The sequence below is a fragment of the Cydia pomonella genome, unplaced genomic scaffold, assembly GCF_033807575.1.
Source record: "Cydia pomonella isolate Wapato2018A unplaced genomic scaffold, ilCydPomo1 PGA_scaffold_208, whole genome shotgun sequence".
NCBI lineage: Eukaryota > Metazoa > Arthropoda > Insecta > Lepidoptera > Tortricidae > Cydia > Cydia pomonella.
In genome coordinates, this window is record NW_026907848.1 from 405029 (window position 1) to 424287 (window position 19259).

General features: G+C 35.2%; 2 protein-coding genes across 7 annotated transcripts in view; one reads left to right on the forward strand and one right to left on the reverse strand.

The window, feature by feature from the left end:
* Nucleotides 1-696: 696 nt before the first annotated feature.
* Nucleotides 697-10966, reverse strand: LOC133533873 (uncharacterized). 3 transcript variants are annotated; one of them, XM_061872950.1, is made up of 4 exons: nt 10799-10966; nt 8388-8600; nt 6375-6558; nt 697-2327 (listed from the first exon to the last, which is right to left on the reverse strand). In XM_061872950.1, exons 2-4 carry the CDS (start codon nt 8525-8527, stop codon nt 1206-1208), a joined length of 1446 nt encoding a protein of 481 aa, XP_061728934.1. In that variant the 5' UTR covers nt 8528-8600; nt 10799-10966; the 3' UTR covers nt 697-1205. The 3 variants fall into 3 exon arrangements, with proteins under 3 accessions (XP_061728934.1, XP_061728933.1, XP_061728932.1); XM_061872949.1 differs by lacking the exon at nt 10799-10966 and adding an exon at nt 9168-9218; XM_061872948.1 differs by lacking the exon at nt 10799-10966 and adding an exon at nt 8697-8971.
* A 1135-nt stretch (nt 10967-12101) lies between these two features.
* Nucleotides 12102-19259, forward strand: part of LOC133533874 (luciferin 4-monooxygenase-like) — a 42039-nt gene continuing 34881 nt past the window's right edge. Inside the window, exons 1-7 of one of the 4 annotated variants that reach the window (XM_061872953.1) lie at nt 12102-12488; nt 12990-13197; nt 13362-13674; nt 13910-14093; nt 14649-14794; nt 15940-16066; nt 18640-18867. In XM_061872953.1, the coding sequence (XP_061728937.1) occupies nt 13149-13197; nt 13362-13674; nt 13910-14093; nt 14649-14794; nt 15940-16066; nt 18640-18867 (1047 nt within the window). In that variant the 5' untranslated portion in view covers nt 12102-12488; nt 12990-13148. Of the gene's footprint in view, nt 12695-12989; nt 13198-13361; nt 13675-13909; nt 14094-14648; nt 14795-15939; nt 16067-18639; nt 18868-19259 lie in introns of all 4 variants that reach the window. The other 3 variants (XM_061872951.1, XM_061872954.1, XM_061872952.1) reach the window with 3 other exon arrangements.

Consider the following 19259-nt stretch of genomic DNA (forward strand, 5'->3'; position numbering starts at 1 on the left):
GACCTAGAGTTTCAACGCCAAAAGGTACAAAATGGTACTCTCTACCGAGGCTCTTATATTTATTACGTTTCAAAATTTCGGCGCTTTCCGCCGCTGCGCCCGCTTTTACATTAGTCCGTTGGAGGTGGGACGGTGCCAGTGTGTCTACGCAGGTAGCATCCCACACTAACATCCGTCCCAAGCTCCAAGGAACCAAGGACACCCCATCAGGCCTCTTGCCATCTTATTTATTTAGTTTATATTCCCTATTTTAGTTTATAGTGTTTATACTAATATTTTTTTTATTATCGTAGTTTGTTACTGTTAATACTACATTTTATTTTATTTATTATTTAATACAGGTATTTATCATATTCCTTTTCATTATCGTATTTTGTTATTGTAATTGCTTTAGTTGGTTATTGTTAATGCTAAAGTTGTTTGTTAAACTGTTAAATTTTTGCACTAGCAAAAATCTGTATTTTTCAACCCTAGCAAGTACATCCGATGAATGATATGACATGGATCAATTTAAAATGTAAATCATTTTTCAGGTTGTCACTTATATAAAAATATGTTATTTTAATGATTTTCTTCTACTTTATAACCAGCTTTATGATTTTAATTACTCGATTGTCACTCACTTATATAACACTATCCTTTCAGCTCAACCTCTAGAAATGTCCCACTCTGTATGTTTTTTTTTTCATTATCGTATTTTGTTATTGTAATTGCTTTCATTGTGTAACTTTTTACGCCTGTTAATTTCCATGTGCTATGAATCGATATTTTATAGACATCTATTAAACATTTGACGAATTCTTTAGCCAATTTTACTTGTAAGTATACAAATATTACATTTGTAAGAACTACATGACTACCAAGAAAACTATTTTTACGTCATTTTATTTATACCCACTCATTCGGGTAGAATAGGTAAATAACGGGTAAATTACCGAAATATACCCGATATCTACCCCAGTAGGGCTAAGATGGTCGGCTCTTTATCATTTGTCACCAGGCCTGTCACGTTCTAACAAGTATGTAAGCGCGAAAGTGACAGGCATAGTGACAAGTGATAAAAATGGAACCATGATGCCACCGCAGGTATTTACCCGCCGTCCATCTCTGGTCGCGTTAGATTAGTCGGCTTCGAATATATACATTTGTTTTGTATATACTGAGGGCATTCTGCTAGTCAAAAAAATGACATGTTTGTAACAAATTTAGTTGTAAACATATGTTTCGTCTGAAATATTAGGGCGATCGGTTAATGTAGCTGTTACTGTTTTACCAGGTGCAGCATCGAAAATAAATGTTACTCTTGACATATTAGGGCAATTGAATAACGTAGCTGTTATTGTTGAACCAGGCCCAGCATTGAAAATAAATTTAACGTTTGACATACTATGGCAAGTGGTCATTGTAACTGTTATTGATACACCAGGTTGATCATTGTATTGAAAAGTAACAAGTGACATATTAGGGCAATCGGTTATTGTAACTGTTCTTGATCCACCAGGTCCACCATTATATTGAAAATCAACATTTGACATATTAGGGCTACCGGTTATTGTAACTGTTCTTGGTCCACCAGGTCCATCATCGGTTGGAAAATGAACATTTGACATGTTAGGGCTACCAGTTATTGTAACTGTTATTGTTCCACCTCGTCCATCATTGGATGGAAGATTAACATTCGACATATTAGGGCTACCGGTTATCGTAACTGCTCTCTTTCCACGAGGTGCACGAATATTAGTTTGCTGTACATTTGAAATTGACCCTGGCTGTGAGGATGCAGTGACACTGGTTGACAGTTCACTTGCCCTTCCTTCCCATTGAGAAGGAAATAGAGGCTGAGAATTTGATTCACCAAGTGCAGACTGTGACCAATCTCCAATCTGGCTGCAGTGTATAATGGTGGTTGATAATAATAATATTATGATAATATAATAATGATAAAGAGCAGTAGATGGCAGTGAACGTGTGCTAGAAGATTTTGGGTGGGTATCAATTTTGATTTTCTCAGGACTACAATGCTCAATGTAAACTGGAGGGTGACGGGAGCTTGGTTGTGGATTTGTGTAAAGTGATTGATGTTGCTGGTGTGATGCTGACGAGGCGTGGTGTACATCATTATGAGACTTGGCTGTTGTGTTAGCTGCCGAAACAATATTTTTTGGGTTGTTTTTAGAAATATTCATTATTTCATCTCGAATCACCAATGATTTGGCAGTCTTAGTTTTGCTGTCTCGCATTGTGAATGTCACTATGTCGTTGTTGACAGTGATATAAGTCAACTCGATTCCTCCTAATGCACCATTGATGCTCAAGATCAGCGCATCCTGCAAAAAGGTTGAAAAGTGAACATATTAGTATGTATAATATGATCAATATGAAATAAAGATTTTGTAGAAACAAGAATGAATAGTTATTTAAGACTCCGCAGCAAGCTCGGTCGGTACCGCGCGAGTTTTTCGAACTATTCTCACTTGGTCTGACATCGGTCGTGTTTTAATTTATCACCACTCGTTTCGAATTTCCTATTTTTCGCACTTGTATCGTAATGTACTATTTTCACATTTCGAATTTGGCAACTCCTATAATTAGACGAAAGCTAAGGCACCTTCCCTAATTACCTTTGTGGTCGGATTATGTATCAGGTGCCTGATTTAGAAATGTTTGGTCGTTTTGTACAGGACGATAAATATTTTTTATTTTTTCTCCTCATATCTGCCAGACTGGCGTATCAATCATGAAACTACGAGTATGTTAACACAATAATATTATGCGCTGCATAGTCGCTTTAAGCATTGAGTTATCAAGTACAATGCCCACAATGGCACAATGTCAAACATTTTTTTGTTTGTGCCTATCCTGTAAAATATGCTAGAAATACATTTTCTTTACCTATCTCTCCCTTAGTGTTTGAAATACATAGTTATTTTTTACTCTGTGGTTGATATGTTGCTGTTATATGTTGGTATATTTTGGTTTATGTCTTATATGTATGTTTATGTATGTCTATTTGTATTTTCTTATATGTGTATGTTTATTTACCTTAGTGTGTACTCTTTTTGATTAATTGTTTTGTTTCCGCTACCTAACGGTTGTCTGGAAGAGATCGCTCTTTAGCGATAAGACCGCCTCGTGATTGACTCTATCATTAAACAATTGTTTTTCTTTAAGCTTATGAAATTTTATGAGATTAGAACAGGATTAAAGGTAATTATAAAAACTATAGGGATAGTTGTTGTCATCCTCTCTCTGACCAAAGAGAATTAAGAAGACTAAGAGTGCTCACTCCATACTCTATACAACGGTTTTGTTAACAGAAATGCTAAGTAGCAATACTGAGAGTTCCGATCTTCCAATACTTAACGCTAGATGTAGACTACGAAAATAATAAGCGTTTTGGTACCAAAACACTATGTATGGAGTGAGCACTCTATTTATTTCATATTTCTCTATGCTCTGACATAGACTATGTCGTTTTGTCCAGTACCTATATATGTATGTCATTTTGCCCAAATTTAAACGACACATTAAAAATCATTTTTAGAGTTTCGTACCAAAAAAGTACAAAAGGAACCCTTACGGTGCGATTCTGTCCGTCCGTCCGTCCGTCTGTCTGTCTGTCTGTCACAGCGAAAAATATCTCGAGAACCAGTTAAGCTATCGATTTGAAATTTGGAATAGTTATGATAACCTCTAACCCAGACAAATTGAAAGATTTATTAATTTACCATACTTTTATTAATTATGGAAAATGCCAATATGAAGAGGGGCAAAATTTCAAAGTTGGTGATTAGATCAAGTGGGGTATCATTTGAAAGAGCTCAATTTATACATTTCAATAAAAAAATCCTTTTTTTCATAGTGCGAAAAAAATGATTCTTGAGGGAAAATGTGAAAAATAATAATGAATTTTAAGGAAGAAAAATCATGAATTTTTACATAATATTAACATTGAAGAAACATACATACATATAACAGAAAACATTTCCGAATTCAGTTTGCAATTTAACCAACTTTACTTGTGTTGACTTGAAATTTCTGAGATTCCATTAAAGACACCTTTTTTTAAAATAAAATAACAATTTTTGAAATCGGTTCACCTGAAAGATAATTAGCCTCCAAAAACCAACATACGTGCAATACATTGCGCAAATTAGTTAGACAATTTGCCGATAGATGGCGCTATACACAATTATAATTACATAGTAAAGGTACTTCCGATCAAAAGTCTTCCTTTATAGTTACACGAGATAATTCAAAGTTTGCACGGAACCCTCGGCGTGCGAGTAAACCGAACTCGCACTTGACCGCGGTTTTTAATTAAAATAACTTCACGTTCTAGTAAAATTAAATCGTAAACGTTCACACTTATTACTTCGATGCGACTGGGCGAATAATGGCGCTGGGCCTCTCGCGGTATTACGAGAATGGCACAGCTGTGAGGTGTTGATGCTCTCAGGAGCATATACTCAGGCATATACGGGTGAAACGGGTCACCCGTTGACCACGAACGCTATAACGCGTTCGAAACGTCGGGATGTATGTACTAAGCATAAATTGTGTACAGCGCTATCTATGGGCAAATTGAAATAGAAATAGAAATCTTTATTGCGAAACCATGGTACATAATAGTTGTTATATTAGAGTGTGAAAATACATGGCACCCTGTTAGGGCATTGCAAATAATCTTACATCTAGGTATTCTAGTTTCTATCATGTAATGTTCTTAATTAAAATTGGCTAACTAATTTGCGTGATCCATATGTATGTTGGTTTTTCAGGGATAATTGTTTATCATGTGAATCGATTTCAACTGAAGTATAATAAGTAAACACCCGCAAACGGGATTCAATTGCAAACTAAATTATACAATGTTTTTTGGTAACTAAAAAAAGTGATCAAGATAAAGCTCTGATTTTATTTTTCCTGTAATCTTTATGATAATGTTATTATTATGTAAAAAAATCATAATTTTTCACTGGTAACCTACGGAGAAAAGGTTTTTTCACACTTTCCTTCATAAGTCATTTATTTTTCACTATGAAAAAAAAATTGTTTTGTAATGTTCAATTAGAGCTCTTTCAAATGACACCCCACTTGACCTAGTAACTAGACTTTGAAATTGTACCCCCTATTTATATTGTACATTATCGATAATTAATAAAAAAAATACACTTTCAATATGTCTGGGTTAGCGTTGTTCATTACTATTCCAAACGATACTATTTCGAATCGATAGCTTAAGTACTTCTCGAGTTATTTAGCAATGTGACAGACAGACGGACGGACAGAGTCGCACCATAAGGGTTCCTTTTGTACCTTTTTGGTACGGAACCCTAAAAAAGGTAGTTATATTACATAAAAATATTAGACATTAAAATATTTTACTCCGGAATGGTGTCAATGTGAGAACAAACTTGGCCTAGTTGCTTAATTAATGTAGCTTAATGAAAGTGAAGAACGGCCACTGAAATTTGATATAGGTAAGTCTGTGATGTGATATGTGATGCAATGGTAGCCAAGTCTCTATAAGGGTCTCTATTGTTTCCCATAAAGTTTTAAGTCATAATGTATTGTTTGTCCGCATTTTCGTTAGCCATAATTTGTTTTTTCTCAGAAACGCGTAACTTTTAGGATTGCCATAAAACAAGCCTAACCTATATATCGTATCAGTATTGCGATACAACGAGGAAATGCCGCCAGCATCCTTGGTACAATGCCTCAAGGGCCTATTTTAGATATAAGCTAGTTATAGTAATCATCTGTATATATCCATTATGTATATTGTTATTGTCAATAAATAGAATAATTACATTATATAGGATAACCTAAGGAAATTCCTCGCTCAGCGCTTTAGAATTGCAATCCAGCGAGGAAACGCGGCCAGTCTAGTGGGCACACTACCAAATGGCAGCGGCATAGGAGGTATTTGTACATATAATTTAGGCCCCATTTTTGTTTTTTTTTTTAGGTATTAATTTTAGTTTTGTAGGTAGTTTTAATTTTAGGTTACATTTTTTTCTAAGTTTGTTATTATTTAAATATAATTAAAAGTACAAATATAAGAAGATGAAGGAAATTCCTGAAAAGATAACGGTTTCAGAGTTATGACTAATGATTTAATATGACTATCATTACATTATGACTTTCAATAATTATGCGAAAAGAAGGGACCCGCTCTATAACGAAAGAGATATTTTGCTTTAATGGAGTAACAACATATGTGACCGAAACCGGCAAAACGTTTTTGTTGCTTGCCATAAGGACGAGATTTACTTGTATCTTTATAAAGTGGGACGTTTTGCTGGTTTCGGTCACATATCATGAATGTTGTGCAAATCTTAATTAGAAAGTAGAATGAATGATTCATTTACCTTATAATTTTGTACGGTTTCCAAAAACAACTTATCTTCAAAGCGGGTCAGGAACACTTTACCAAGACGGAATGACAACACACCCGAAGTTGTAATGAAGCCATAGGCGTGGAACCAAGGTATTAAAGCTAAGAAATTCTTTACTTCAATATCGTTTGATTCTGTTGATGCATCCACATAATGTCTGAAAATAAATTTGTTGTTTCAAACCTTGTACATCTTGTAAATTTAACAGTATAGATAATACTGACTTTCGTTATTGTAAAAATAATAAATATCTAAATCTTTTCAGCTGTTCAGAAATTTCAATGTAATTTTAGGGCAGAAAAAACTTTTTTTATCCCTCAAATAATGATAATTGTGTATCCTTCAAGTAATAGTACATTGTGCAACGAGGGGGGTGGGTGAAGTATTGGATACGAGGGTCGTAATTCATCGTAGCCGTAGGCTTGCGAAGAAAAAACTACATAATTTTTTTATTAGAAATTATTGTAATATGGCAATTAGCCACTTTTAGTACTTGGCAGTGACACACTGGTTTACTGCGACATAAACGCATATTGCTTGTGTCAGCGCAACCTAACGTGTATATTAGGCAGGCTATTACAGAATATACGTTCTTATACTCTGGACCCGCTCGAAACAATATTAACAAGCACTCTTGTTATTTGATTATTCTTAATTACGGTGACATTTTAACATTCATCCGGCATATTGTAATTTTTTGATAAGGCACAGACAGACCCATCCGGCATTCAGCCACGATTGTTGTTGATGTTTTCAATTTACAGTCAAGAGCTAAAGCTTTTAAAAAAAAGAAGCACCAAAACTTTGGTTTGAGCCTTTTAAGTTTTTATACAAGAGCCATTAATTCTTGGTTTGATGTTTTCAACCTACAGTCAAGAGCCAAAGCTATTTCAAAGAAGAAGCACCAAAATGTTGCTTTGAGACTTAAGTTTTTACGCAAGAGCGATTAATTCTTGGTTTGATGTTGTCAATATACAGTCAAGAGCCAAAGCTATTTAAAAGAAAAAGCACCATAACTTTGGTTTGAAACTTTTACATAAAATAGTATCAATAAATTTGATGAAGGGGTCAAGAGCGCTGGTGGCCTAGCGGTAAGAGCGTATGACTTGCAATCCGGAGGTTGCGGGTTCAAACCCCGGCTCGTACATTATGAGTTTTTCGGAACTTCTGTACGAACATTTGATATTCACCAGTCGCTTTTCGGTGAAGAAGAAAAACATCGTGAGGTAACCGGGCTAATCCCAATAAGGCCTCTAGTTTAACTAGTGCCTACGCCAATTCTCGGGATTAGTTTCCAAGCGGACCCCAGGCTCCCATGAGCCGTGGCAAAATGCCGGGACAACGCGAGGAAGAAGAAGAAGATAAAAAGGATTATATAACTACAAAGATTTCAACGAATGACGGAAACCATGATGGTTTAAGAAAATTCATTCTTTATTCAAGACATACTAAACTTGGCGCTAAGAGATTTCAGCTCCTAGATATAAATAATATCATATTTCACATTGAGTAACGCACTCTTGAACCAATACTTTTTCTTGTTTTTTATGGAGAAATATAATTCTCAATTCAATTATGAGTATCTAACCCCAAGAAACAAAGTTTCTTGGCACAAGTTCTTTAAGTATTGCACTAAGACAGTTAGGTTCAATTTAAAAAATACAATACTTAAAACAAAACGTAAACGCTCTTGGTGAGCTTGTGAATTGAAAATTGCGTAAGAATATTTTAAACAGTTATTAAAGGAATATTTTTAAACATAAACAAAAATATTAAATTATAAAAAACGCCAGTATTTTAAAAGTAAAACTCATTTACACCTAGTTGGTTCGTAATTTCGTACAAATTAGTGATATAAGTAATTTATAAAAACACAATCCATAACCCCCGCGGGAACAATATAGGGATTTGTCCTTTAGTACACAACACACACAAGATCTTTCTCGACCAAGTATGATGAAAAAATATGTTAAGTAATCAACTTACTTCATATTCTGTGACAAGTTCAGGAAAGATATATGTGTAAGAGTGACTCCTTTAGGTAATCCCGTAGTGCCCGGGATAACATCATAATCTCCAAATGGCAATATTTTCTCCTCAGAGGATCCTGCACTGCAGTCTTGCATGTTCTGTACAGTGATTGGTGAAGTAAATATTAACTTTGGTTTCTTAATTCTTATAGAATGTGAGTAATTTCACCTGAAATAAATAATCTCTTTTATAATTTACAATTATTAAATAAAAAAAGAAAAAGGAAAACCTACTGCAGCTACAAACGAAACTTCTCGCACCCACCTGCACCCACCACAATGAACCAACAAAAACAATAATTCTTTACAGACTGGACGAACTTGACTCAGAAATGGAACCAGAATGATGCCACCTAGTGGACAACATGTTTACGACATGAACGGATTTATGGAAGGAGCCAGCCAAGTAGGTAAAAAAGTTTAGCGTCACCCGCTAAAAATAGATTTAAACCAATAGACAGAGACATAAACGAATGACAAATTATATACCTACTACAAAACGCCTACCTACTGCTTTAATTTACAGGTTACTCTGTATCTGCATGGTCATACACATCTCTTGAATAACGAAAATTACTACGAGAAATTATGATACAAGCACGTTAAGAAGGCAAATACGCAACTGTAAGAAAAAACAAACTATTTATTGCAGGAAAGGAACTCATCATCCGCGAAGAAAAATCACAATAATTAAAAACATCCAAACAAACAATACCAAGCACAACTAAGTACTTACTTCACCGTCGCACACCCTACCAAAACAAACACCGCTGACTGAGTGATTAACAAAACTACTTAGTTGCAATGAGGAAAATAGTGACAACCACCAACTCCTTTCGTGAATAAAATCGCAGTTCTGGTGCAAATTGTACAAAGCTTGAACAGAGTCGCACCGTAAGGGTTCCTTTTGTACCATTTTGATACGGAATCCTAAAAACAAAAGCCATATTATAGAATCATTTCTACCTATACCCAATTTCATATACCATGGCGGGATTCTACTTGAGACGGTCATTAGTCGTAAATAATAGGTACCAGTAGTGACAACAAAAGATACCCGGAAAACTTTTTTTGCGGCATCGTGTCTTACAATGTCTGTCCAGTCTTGATGCTTTTGTGTTATTATTTCACAGTCATTATATCAGTCTGAAAGGTCTGATAATAGTTATTTGTTTTACAAGGGGGCAAAGTTCTTGTTTTCCCGATAAGATATTTTGAAAAATGAAAAACACAAAAAAATTTAGCTCACCAATGCAAGGAAAATTTAACTGTAAAATATGAAACAAAATCAAATCGAAATGAACGTTATTAAATATTTATCATTCAAAATCATCATTTATAAGTCAATTTTACCAGGTAACAAGGAAAAAACTCAAAAATTGCATCAGATTACTTTGCCACACATGTGGATAAAATGCAACTTTCCCATCTGTTTTTGAACGATCAAGGAAGCCTTTACCAGCTGGTGTGATGAAAAAATATTTTAATACTTAGTTGTTGTTGGACCTGTAAGGACTGCATTTTAATCCTACATTCGATCAAGGCTAGATGTTATTAAATAAATAATCAAGTTTTTAAGCTTTTACCGTTATACGCAAAAAAAAAAAAACAATTTAAGTAATTGTTTAAATTAAACTGTCTATACGACTTTTTTATTTTATTGGAAGTTTTTAACCTGTAATATAAATATTTATCTACCCAAGTAGTATCGCGTATCAATAACGCTTAACCCGACATAACTTCACTTCACTTCACTGTGTAATACCACCAGACCACCACACGCTGACTTTGAATAGCAGAACTCGTAAAGCAATTGTTTAACAATAGATCAACATTTAGGCACTCTTTGTGCAGTTTCAAGTGGAATCCCGCCATGGTAAATGAAATGGGGTACACTTACTAAGCAAAAGTAATACTATTAGCAGAAGACTTTTAGACACCATGTTATGTTACTATCTGAGACAAATTATTAAAGCACCTACAAGAGACTTGAATAGCTCATCTTCTAATTGTATAGATTTCGTTTTCGTTAACACTAACGATATGGTATAGCGTAGAAGTTTAAGATTATGGTAAGTATATCAGATCACAAGGGTATTATTCTGTTAACAATAAAAGACACAAACAACACTGAAAACCAAAACCATGGTTCACACAAAACAAGATTTAAACAAAGGTACACCGAAGCGAAGAATTAAATTATTGGCATCGACACAAAACAGACAATGGTTAACAATAGGCTTACGAATGTCATGCAAGAATAAACGTCAGTTAAAAACGTTTCTAAATTTTACATAAAATAGGTGATTTAGTTGTAGAATCACCCCAACATTCAACAAATCGCAAACATATTCAAAGAGCACCTACACTTCGCGTCTGCAGCATTGATGTACGTAATGTCTGCAGGCTGTCTGTGGGTAGATGAGTCATCGGCGGCGCTCGCCACCACTACAGCGAGGTCACAAGCACTCGGATGTCTGTTTAAGCACAGAATAACTAATAGTACTACCGTTTAAGTCCCCTTAATGTATTCAACAAATGTTTGAACAATCTCTGTCTTGAAATACCTACATGATCTACATCTAAAACTAATAATAAGTTATGTGTGTTTATAAAAGGTAATTAGAAAACCTGTAAGTATCAAAATGAATGATAAAAAAAAATAGAGTTAGTAGAGTGTGATAAATACTTATCTAGGAATGTGGCTGGATCGATCTCTTAGGTGAGAAAACATATTAACGAATTGGCTCAAAGATTCAAAAATATTCCAATGTTTTAAAAGTTCTAGTTGGACGGGAATGAAGTCTCCACCCAAAACATCTCAGGAGATTATACTTTGCTATAAGTCGTAGTCGAATAGATTATTCGTCTTTTCTTTACCATGATAGTTGCAATTCTCATCTGTATCAAATTAAAAATCACTCATCATTAAGGACTATCGGCGGTTTTATTAAGTCTACTCCAATACACGCAATGGAATGTGAACTATGTGTACGGTCACGTCTAAAATGAAAATATCGTTACGAAAAAAGTGCCAAAAAATATGTATTCACGACTTTATTGCCCATATATTAAGGTAGTGTATACATATTTTTGGCATTTTTTTCGTAACGATATTTTCACACGTGACTGTACAGCCGTTGTACTTTTAATAATGGACTGGACGTCGTTCGATACCCCCCGTTAGGGGGGTATGAGGGGCCGCTTCCGCCTTTCGGCTGCGGCGGCTGTCGCGGACTACAACCGTTGTACATTCGTTGCATCTATTTGGCATCCAAGTTGTGGCTAAAATCTAGATCTTCTGAAATCAAAACAAATCTCAAACTCTTAGATTGAACTCAAAAAAACTTTGGGAAGAATATATAAAGTTGTGTTATAATGGTTATCTGTTAATTTTAGGTAGTTTAAATCCTTTCAAGTGAAATTAAAATTGTAAAAAAAATAATAACTTTATCGACATGACCACAACTTGTGGTTACTCGTGCATAAAGATGTGGCTGTGTGAGGCTACGGTGATAGCTGGCTTGTGACTGGCTTAGACTCCATCTTTAGGAATATTAAGTATATGCATTCAAATTAGTTAAACAATTTGCCGATAGATGGCTGTATAGATATAGTATTGATACTTCTGATCAAAAGTCTTTAGCGTTTATAGTTAGAGTCTGTGCGGAAAGAGGAGAGTCGTGGAATGTATGGGGCCCAATATATTCCACGACTCTTCTCTTTCCGAACAAACTCTACACGAGATAATTCAAAGTTTGTACGGAACCCTCGGTACGCGAGTAAAACAAATTCGCACTTGACCGGTTTTTTTTACAATGGCAGCACATGAATAAATAAATGTCAATGTCAAGTTTAGTTTAAATCATGTTTAAAAGCGTCGTGCGGCCCTGCCCTGTCTGTATTTTATTTGCGGTATTTTAATTTAATGGTGGTATAGTATAGGCTATTATTTACAAAAAAAATAATTAGATATGATATTTGTTATCAGTTGCTATCTTACTTATCCAGCGTTAATCCGCTGTATCGATATTTTTATCGGAATCTGTCTATAAAAGTAAGTTTATTAGTGTTAGTTAATTTACTCGGTTAGGTTAGTTCACGTCTGTCCACTGGCCGAAGTATATTAAATAAAGGAAAATGGCTGTGTCTATACACAATAATATAGTTTACGGGCCGGAGGAACGTCAAATTCCAGCCCACTTGTCGTACCCACAGTTTTTATTTGACCAGCTAAAGAAGGGTGAAGATAAAGTAGCAATAGTAAGTACCGCAATGCAGACATTATTATCACGTGATTTCATTTCCTTTATAGGTACTTACTAAACTATATAGAGGAGGTTGAGTCATTTAGTGTTTTGATTTTATTATATTATATGAGTTCATATTTTGGTAACATTTCAGATAATATTTATCAATTTGTTTGTAAAAGTATGTACAATGTTTAACTTTACAACAACATGATCTTAAATACCCTTAACATTAACACTAAGATTCCTGTTCTTTCTGTGGCATTCAGTTGCTATGCGTCAGATTGTCCATTGCTGTTCATTTTCAGTTATGCGGAGAGACTGGGAACTCTGTGACATACAAGGATATCTTACAACAAAGTGTGAACCTAGCGGTTTCACTGCAGAAACTTGGTCTGAAGAAGGGAGAGGTGGTTGCCCTGTGCAGTGAGAACCGGTTTGAATTTCCAGTGGCTGCCCTCGCTACTATGTACTGTGGTGCTGTGCTGTGCACACTTAATGTCACTTATTCTCCAGGTATATACCAACTGTATAAAAACAAAACAAATGTTACACAGCCCAATGAGTACTGTGACATAAAAATTTAAAATGTTCTGTAAACATGCTTTAATTGCATACTTACAATGATTTTAAATAAATGATTTAACAATTGCAAATTGAAAAAATATTATTTATTATAGGTGAAATAACTCACATTCTAAAAATTACGAAACCGAAGATAATATTTACTTCACCAATCACGGCTCAGAACATGCAAGACTGCAGTGAAGGATCCTCCGTGGAGAAAATAGTGCTCTTTGGAGATTATGATGTTATCCCGGGCCTTATGTTCAAAGACCTTGTCAAAGAGCAAGCTAGTGTGGAGAACTTTGAGTTGGCGGATGTCAGTGGTAATGACACACTGGCTGTTATGTGTTCATCTGGAACCACGGGATTGCCCAAAGGAGTCATGCTTACACATATAAATTTCCTGACCTTGTCACAGCATATGAAGTAAGTTAATTAAAATGATTCACATACTTTAATGTGAATCAATTATCATTGTTTGAGGAACCATATAAAAAGTTTCCTTCTGCCCTAAAATTAGATTAAAACTTCAGAATAGCTGAAAATTTTTATTTATTATTTTTATTATAACAGAAAGTCTTATATAAGGAATTCAATCTTACCTATTCTATACTGTCACATTAACAAGGTACTAGGTTTGAAACAATATATTTATTTTCAGATATTATGTGGATACATCAACAGAGTCAAACAATATTAAAATAAAGAACTTCTTAGCTTTAATACCTTGGTTCCACGCCTATGGCTTCATTACAACTTTCAGTGTGTTGTCATTCCATCTTGAAATAGTGTTCCTGACCCGCTTTGAAGATAAGTTGTTTTTGGAAACTATACAAAATTATAAGGTAAATATGAATCTTTAAATCTAATTTCAAAATTTTCAAATATGTAAGATTTAACACAACATTCATGATAATGTTGTTTCTTTGGTTGTTGAGACTTGGCTATCATTGCTTATGCAAGTGTCACATCACATAAATCAAATCAAAGGTGTTCAAAAAATATCTGAACACGCACTCTAACGCCTTCGCAACAGAGGCGTGTTCAGATATTTGCAACCGCTTTGGCCACTCCAATATCAAATATTCTCTATCTGGTGGTGACTGCACTATATATAAATAATTAAGTACTAGTACAGCATTAACACTAATAGTGTACCTAATTATTTATATATAAAAAAAAAAAAAATACCCTTTGTCTTTATAAACTTAATGTTTTTTTTTAATAAATAATTATATTATATCATTAATATTTATCAATTTTACTACCTACCTCCTAAACTTTCAATATGCTATGATTGATCAATCCAATATTTTTTTCTGATTAAATCCCTATCTCTTTATAATAGAGTTCAAAATGATTGTGACCTCAAATTCTCATAATGAATTCTATGTAACCAGGTAAACATGATGACGCTAGTGCCGCCACTGGCAGTGTTCCTGGCGAAGCACCCGCTGGTCCTCAAGTACAACTTGAAGTCTGTCAACGAAGTCTGGTGCGGCGCGGCGCCGCTCTCAGCAGAAATACAAAATGCTGTGTCACAGAGGTATAGTATTTACTAAAAATTGACTTTCCATGATAAAAATCTTCTTGGGTTCATAAAAGTTGTAATTTCTTTTATAACCCGAACACTACTATTGGATTAAAAAATACCTACAAGACTTACCTACAGAATATCACCAAAGATATATCATTATCCTTCTAATATTTATATCAGTGGTTCTTAACGTTGTCCGAGAACTGTGGAAATCGGGAAGTACCTGAAGTGGTGGAAACACTAAACAGCACAACCCTTTGTTGACTTTATTCGTCATTTTACATTCAAACAATTAGTGGTTGTTGGCATAAAAACATATCCTAGGTGGTCTCTTATCACCAGAGATCGGACAAATTTGCGTCATTGCTCGCAATAATGTGGACATGACTCCAAAATTAATCAAATATGTAATCATTTAATTAATTTCTTACTTAACTTAAATTTTAATTCCTAGTCAATAAATACAAAAGTTTGTTAAAGTATAGATTTATTAAAGAAAATAATCAGTATTTTTTCCAAATTTTCTGCAGTCAGTCTATTTCTTTTTACATCAAAAATATACTTAAGTGCTGAAAAACTCCGCTCGCACTCCACTGATGGTAATGAGGCAAACTTAAGTAGTTTTATAGGAATATTATTATTCCAGTATAATTCAGAGTTTATTTTCTGTTCTAAGTTGTGGGCGATAACCTCAAAATCGGGATAAACTAAACAAAGAACAGAAAATAAACTCTGAATTATACTGGAATAATAAAATTCCTATAAAACTACTTAAGTTTGCCCCATTAACATCAGTGGAGTGCGAGCGGAGTTTTTCAGCACTTAAGTATATTTTTGATGTAAAAAGAAATAGACTGTCTGCAGAAAATTTGGAAAAAATACTGATTATTTTCATTAATAAATCTATACTTTAACAAACTTTTGTATTTATTGACTAGGAATTAAAATTTAAGTCAAGTAAGAAATTAATTAAATGATTACATATTTGATTAATTTTGGAGTCATGTCCACATTATTGCGAGCAATGACGCAAATTTGTCCGATCTCTGCTTATCACTGAAAGATTAAAAACCACTGATTTATAGGTACATTTCGAGAACTTAATAGTTTCTGATTTTAATAAACAAGAGCTACAACTAATACTGCCGTTGCAGGTTAGGCATAAACTTCATCCGGCAGGGCTACGGTCTGACGGAGGTGACGATGGCGTGCTGCGTCGACCTCTCCACCAAACGCCGGCTTGGCTCCTGCGGGACTCCGGCCCCGGGCATGAAGATTAAGGTAAAATACATTGAGTTATTATTAATATAGAGAAGCCGTACCAAACAATGAAATTGTCGCAATCGTAACCTGTACCACGCGACTAAAACCTGAAGTTCATGGCGCTTACGCGTTTAGGTCACGAAATTCACGCTCCGTTTCTATAGTTTGTTGTCGGCCGATAACAACTCATGGCGCAATATACTAATTCTCTAAATGATTTGTAAAAGAAAATACAAAAATCACTATATGTATGCCTTTAACATTTGAAGAGTTCCCTCGATTCCTCATGGATTCTACCATCAGATCTCGCGGCGCTTGACAAAAAATTGTCTCGAAAACCTAATTTGCCTAACAAACATGAGGAAGACAATAAATCGCCAAGCGGGAACTATGCGTCGTTGAAGAATAATTTTTTGAAATCGGTCCAGAAATGACGGAGTTATGAAGTAACAAACATTAAAAAACAAAAAAAAAAAACATACATCCGAATTGGGGATCCCTTTCTTTCCCATATTCTTATTGTTCCGAATTTCGATAGTCAGAAATTGATATCCATATAATTAAAGAACATAAAGATCAATAGTCATAATTTTTGCTAAGCATAACGTTTAATAGTTCGAACATTATCATTCTATAAGATTAAATACTATAAGTAATCGCAAAAGTTATAAAATTGATTAGTATAACATTCTAAGGCCTATGCATTATTATTCAGAAATATTTTAAGGCATACATTTTAACGGACTAATGGTTATTATTCATATAGTTTTAATTACTAAAGTGAATTACGTCTAAGAAGTCATATCTATACCACTTTATACACATACATATATTTACTCAGAAAAGTTTAAAGACATACTTTTGAAGGTGCTTCTTTTTATAATTATGCCTTTCGACAATGTCTTGTTAAAATTATGCTGTAAAATAAGAATAAAAGAAACTTATGTATCTAGATAGGTTCGTTAGTTACTTTGTGTTCCTCAGAGTGAAAATAGGAGTCCCGTGAAGCGAGGTTTCCTCGACTCGTTAGCGGCACAAAATGCATTAGTAAGCTACATTACATGAAATTTAGGAAACGGCATGGTAGTCAGTAAGCCAAACAAAAAAAACCTTTTCCCCAGGTAGGTTCGTTAGTTACCTTGTGTCCCTCAGAGCGAAAACAGGAGTCCCGCGAAGCGGGGCTCCGTCAACTCGTTGGCGGCACGAAATGGATTAATAATCTACACGAAAAATAGGAAACGGCGCAAAAGTCAGTAAGCCAAACAAAACAAAAACCTGTTTCGTCAGGTAGGTTCGTTAGTTACCTTGTGTCCCTCAGAGCGAAAACAGGAGTCCTGCGAAGCGGGGCTCCGTCAACTAGTTGGCGGCACGAAATGGATTAATAAGTTACATGAAATATAGGAAACGGAGGTAAAGTCGGTAAGCCAAACAAAAAATCATGTTTCCTCAGGTAGGTTCGTTAGTTACCTTGTGTCCCTCAGAGCGAAAATAGGAGTCCCGCGAAGCGGGGCTCCGTCGACTCGTTGGCGGCACGAAATGGATTAATAAGTTACATGAAATATGGGAAACGGAAGTAAAGTCAGTAAGCCAAACAAAAAAACATGTTTCCCCAGGTAGGTTCGTTAGTTACCTTGTGTCCCTCAGAGCGAAAATAGGAGTCCCGCGAAGCGGGGCTCCGTCGACTCGTTGGCGGCACGAAATGTATTAATAAGTTACATGAAATATAGGAAACGGAGGTAATGTCAGTAAGCCAAACAAAAAATCATGTTTCCCCAGGTAGGTTCGTTAGTTAGAACATTGAATTGTATTAGTAACTAATCAAGTGAATATCGATCATTATACCTTGCGAAAATAGACCTTACGACAATTATTATAAACAAGTTTATTACCTTCTACATTATGTAATGATATAGAATCTGAGCTTTGAATATTATGACCGACAAATATTATGACTAACAATAATGATGACCTGCAAAAATCGGATCTACAATTTATGTCGTTTAATTTTATGACTATTAACAATATGACTAATAAAAATGATGGTAGAAAACGTTATGGACTGAGAAAATCGGAACTAAAAATGTATGGGAACCAATAGAGACCCCCCGAATTGATAACCTCCTCCTTTTGAAATCTTGAAGTCGGTTAAAAATACGGGTAGTCTATATCGCGGGCGAGATACTGTCGCGTCAATCATGTTCTAGGCCTACAGGCATAGTACGATTTATCGGCCACATACATGTTAATAGAATTTCAACCTTAGCACTCAGATTTAAGGTTAGATTAGAGTTTCCTCGAATGTGAGTCTTCTCTCTTCTAAACTTAAGTGTTTTGATTATATATTTTTTTTTTTTAGAAAAACCTTGTTCCCTACGGTCTGGAAAAGAGTAAAATTATATAGTCAATCTTAATTAAAAAAAAAAAAACAGAGAGCAGTGTTGCATGGCCTACGGACCGTAGCCGCCGCTGGGCGGGCTGTATGTTCTTATGAACGAGGCGTATGACACGCTTTCAGAGTTTGGCTTCATCAAAAAATACCAGAAACTTAATGTAACAACTGACCTGAGCCTATTTTCTACAATATTTCTTAGGTCATAGACATCGAAACCGGCAAAAGGAAGGGTGTGGGCGAAGAAGGCGAGCTATGGATCAAGTCGCCCCTCCGCATGAAGGGCTACATGGGCGACCCGGCGGCCAGCGAGGCGCTGTTCGACCAGGAGGGCTACGTGCGCACGGGCGACATCGGCTACTACGACCAGGAGGGTGCCTTCTATATCGTCGATAGGCTTAAGGAGCTAATCAAGTACAACGGCTTTCAGGTAGGTACAATATAATACAAATGACAACACATTTCAACATACTTTGGTGGTCCTTTTTTCTACAGGCATAAGGTCGACAAATGATCAGTTAATAGTAGTTTATGTGACTGCTACATAATAAAAGGCATTAAAATACACGAGCATAGACCACCTAGACGCCGCAACCATGCTCAATAGTATGGGGACCGAGCGTGTAAATTTTTTGATGCCTACTATGACGTCACGCAAGCGATTTAGTGATGTGCAACGCTATCGCCACGGTGATCCGATTCAAAGGCGTAGGTAGTGTAAAATCAGAACTACCGGAATTGTCGCAAACGCTAATGTATAAAGTTACTAGATTATTTAATCGTTGGAGTAAATGATCCTAAACAATATTTTCCCTATTTTCA

What these genes read in the sequence shown, in the direction of transcription:
- LOC133533873 (XM_061872950.1), bottom strand. Translation starts at nt 8,527, where the DNA reads ATGCAAGACTGCAGTGCAGGATCCTCTGAGGAGAAAATATTGCCATTT. An exon ending in AACTTGTCACAGAATATGAA is followed by an intron (nt 6,559 to 8,387) that starts GTAAGTTGATTA and finishes ATTTATTTTCAG; the next exon opens with ACATTATGTGGATGCATCAA. An exon ending in AAACCGTACAAAATTATAAG is followed by an intron (nt 2,328 to 6,374) that starts GTAAATGAATCA and finishes ACCTTTTTGCAG; the next exon opens with GATGCGCTGATCTTGAGCAT.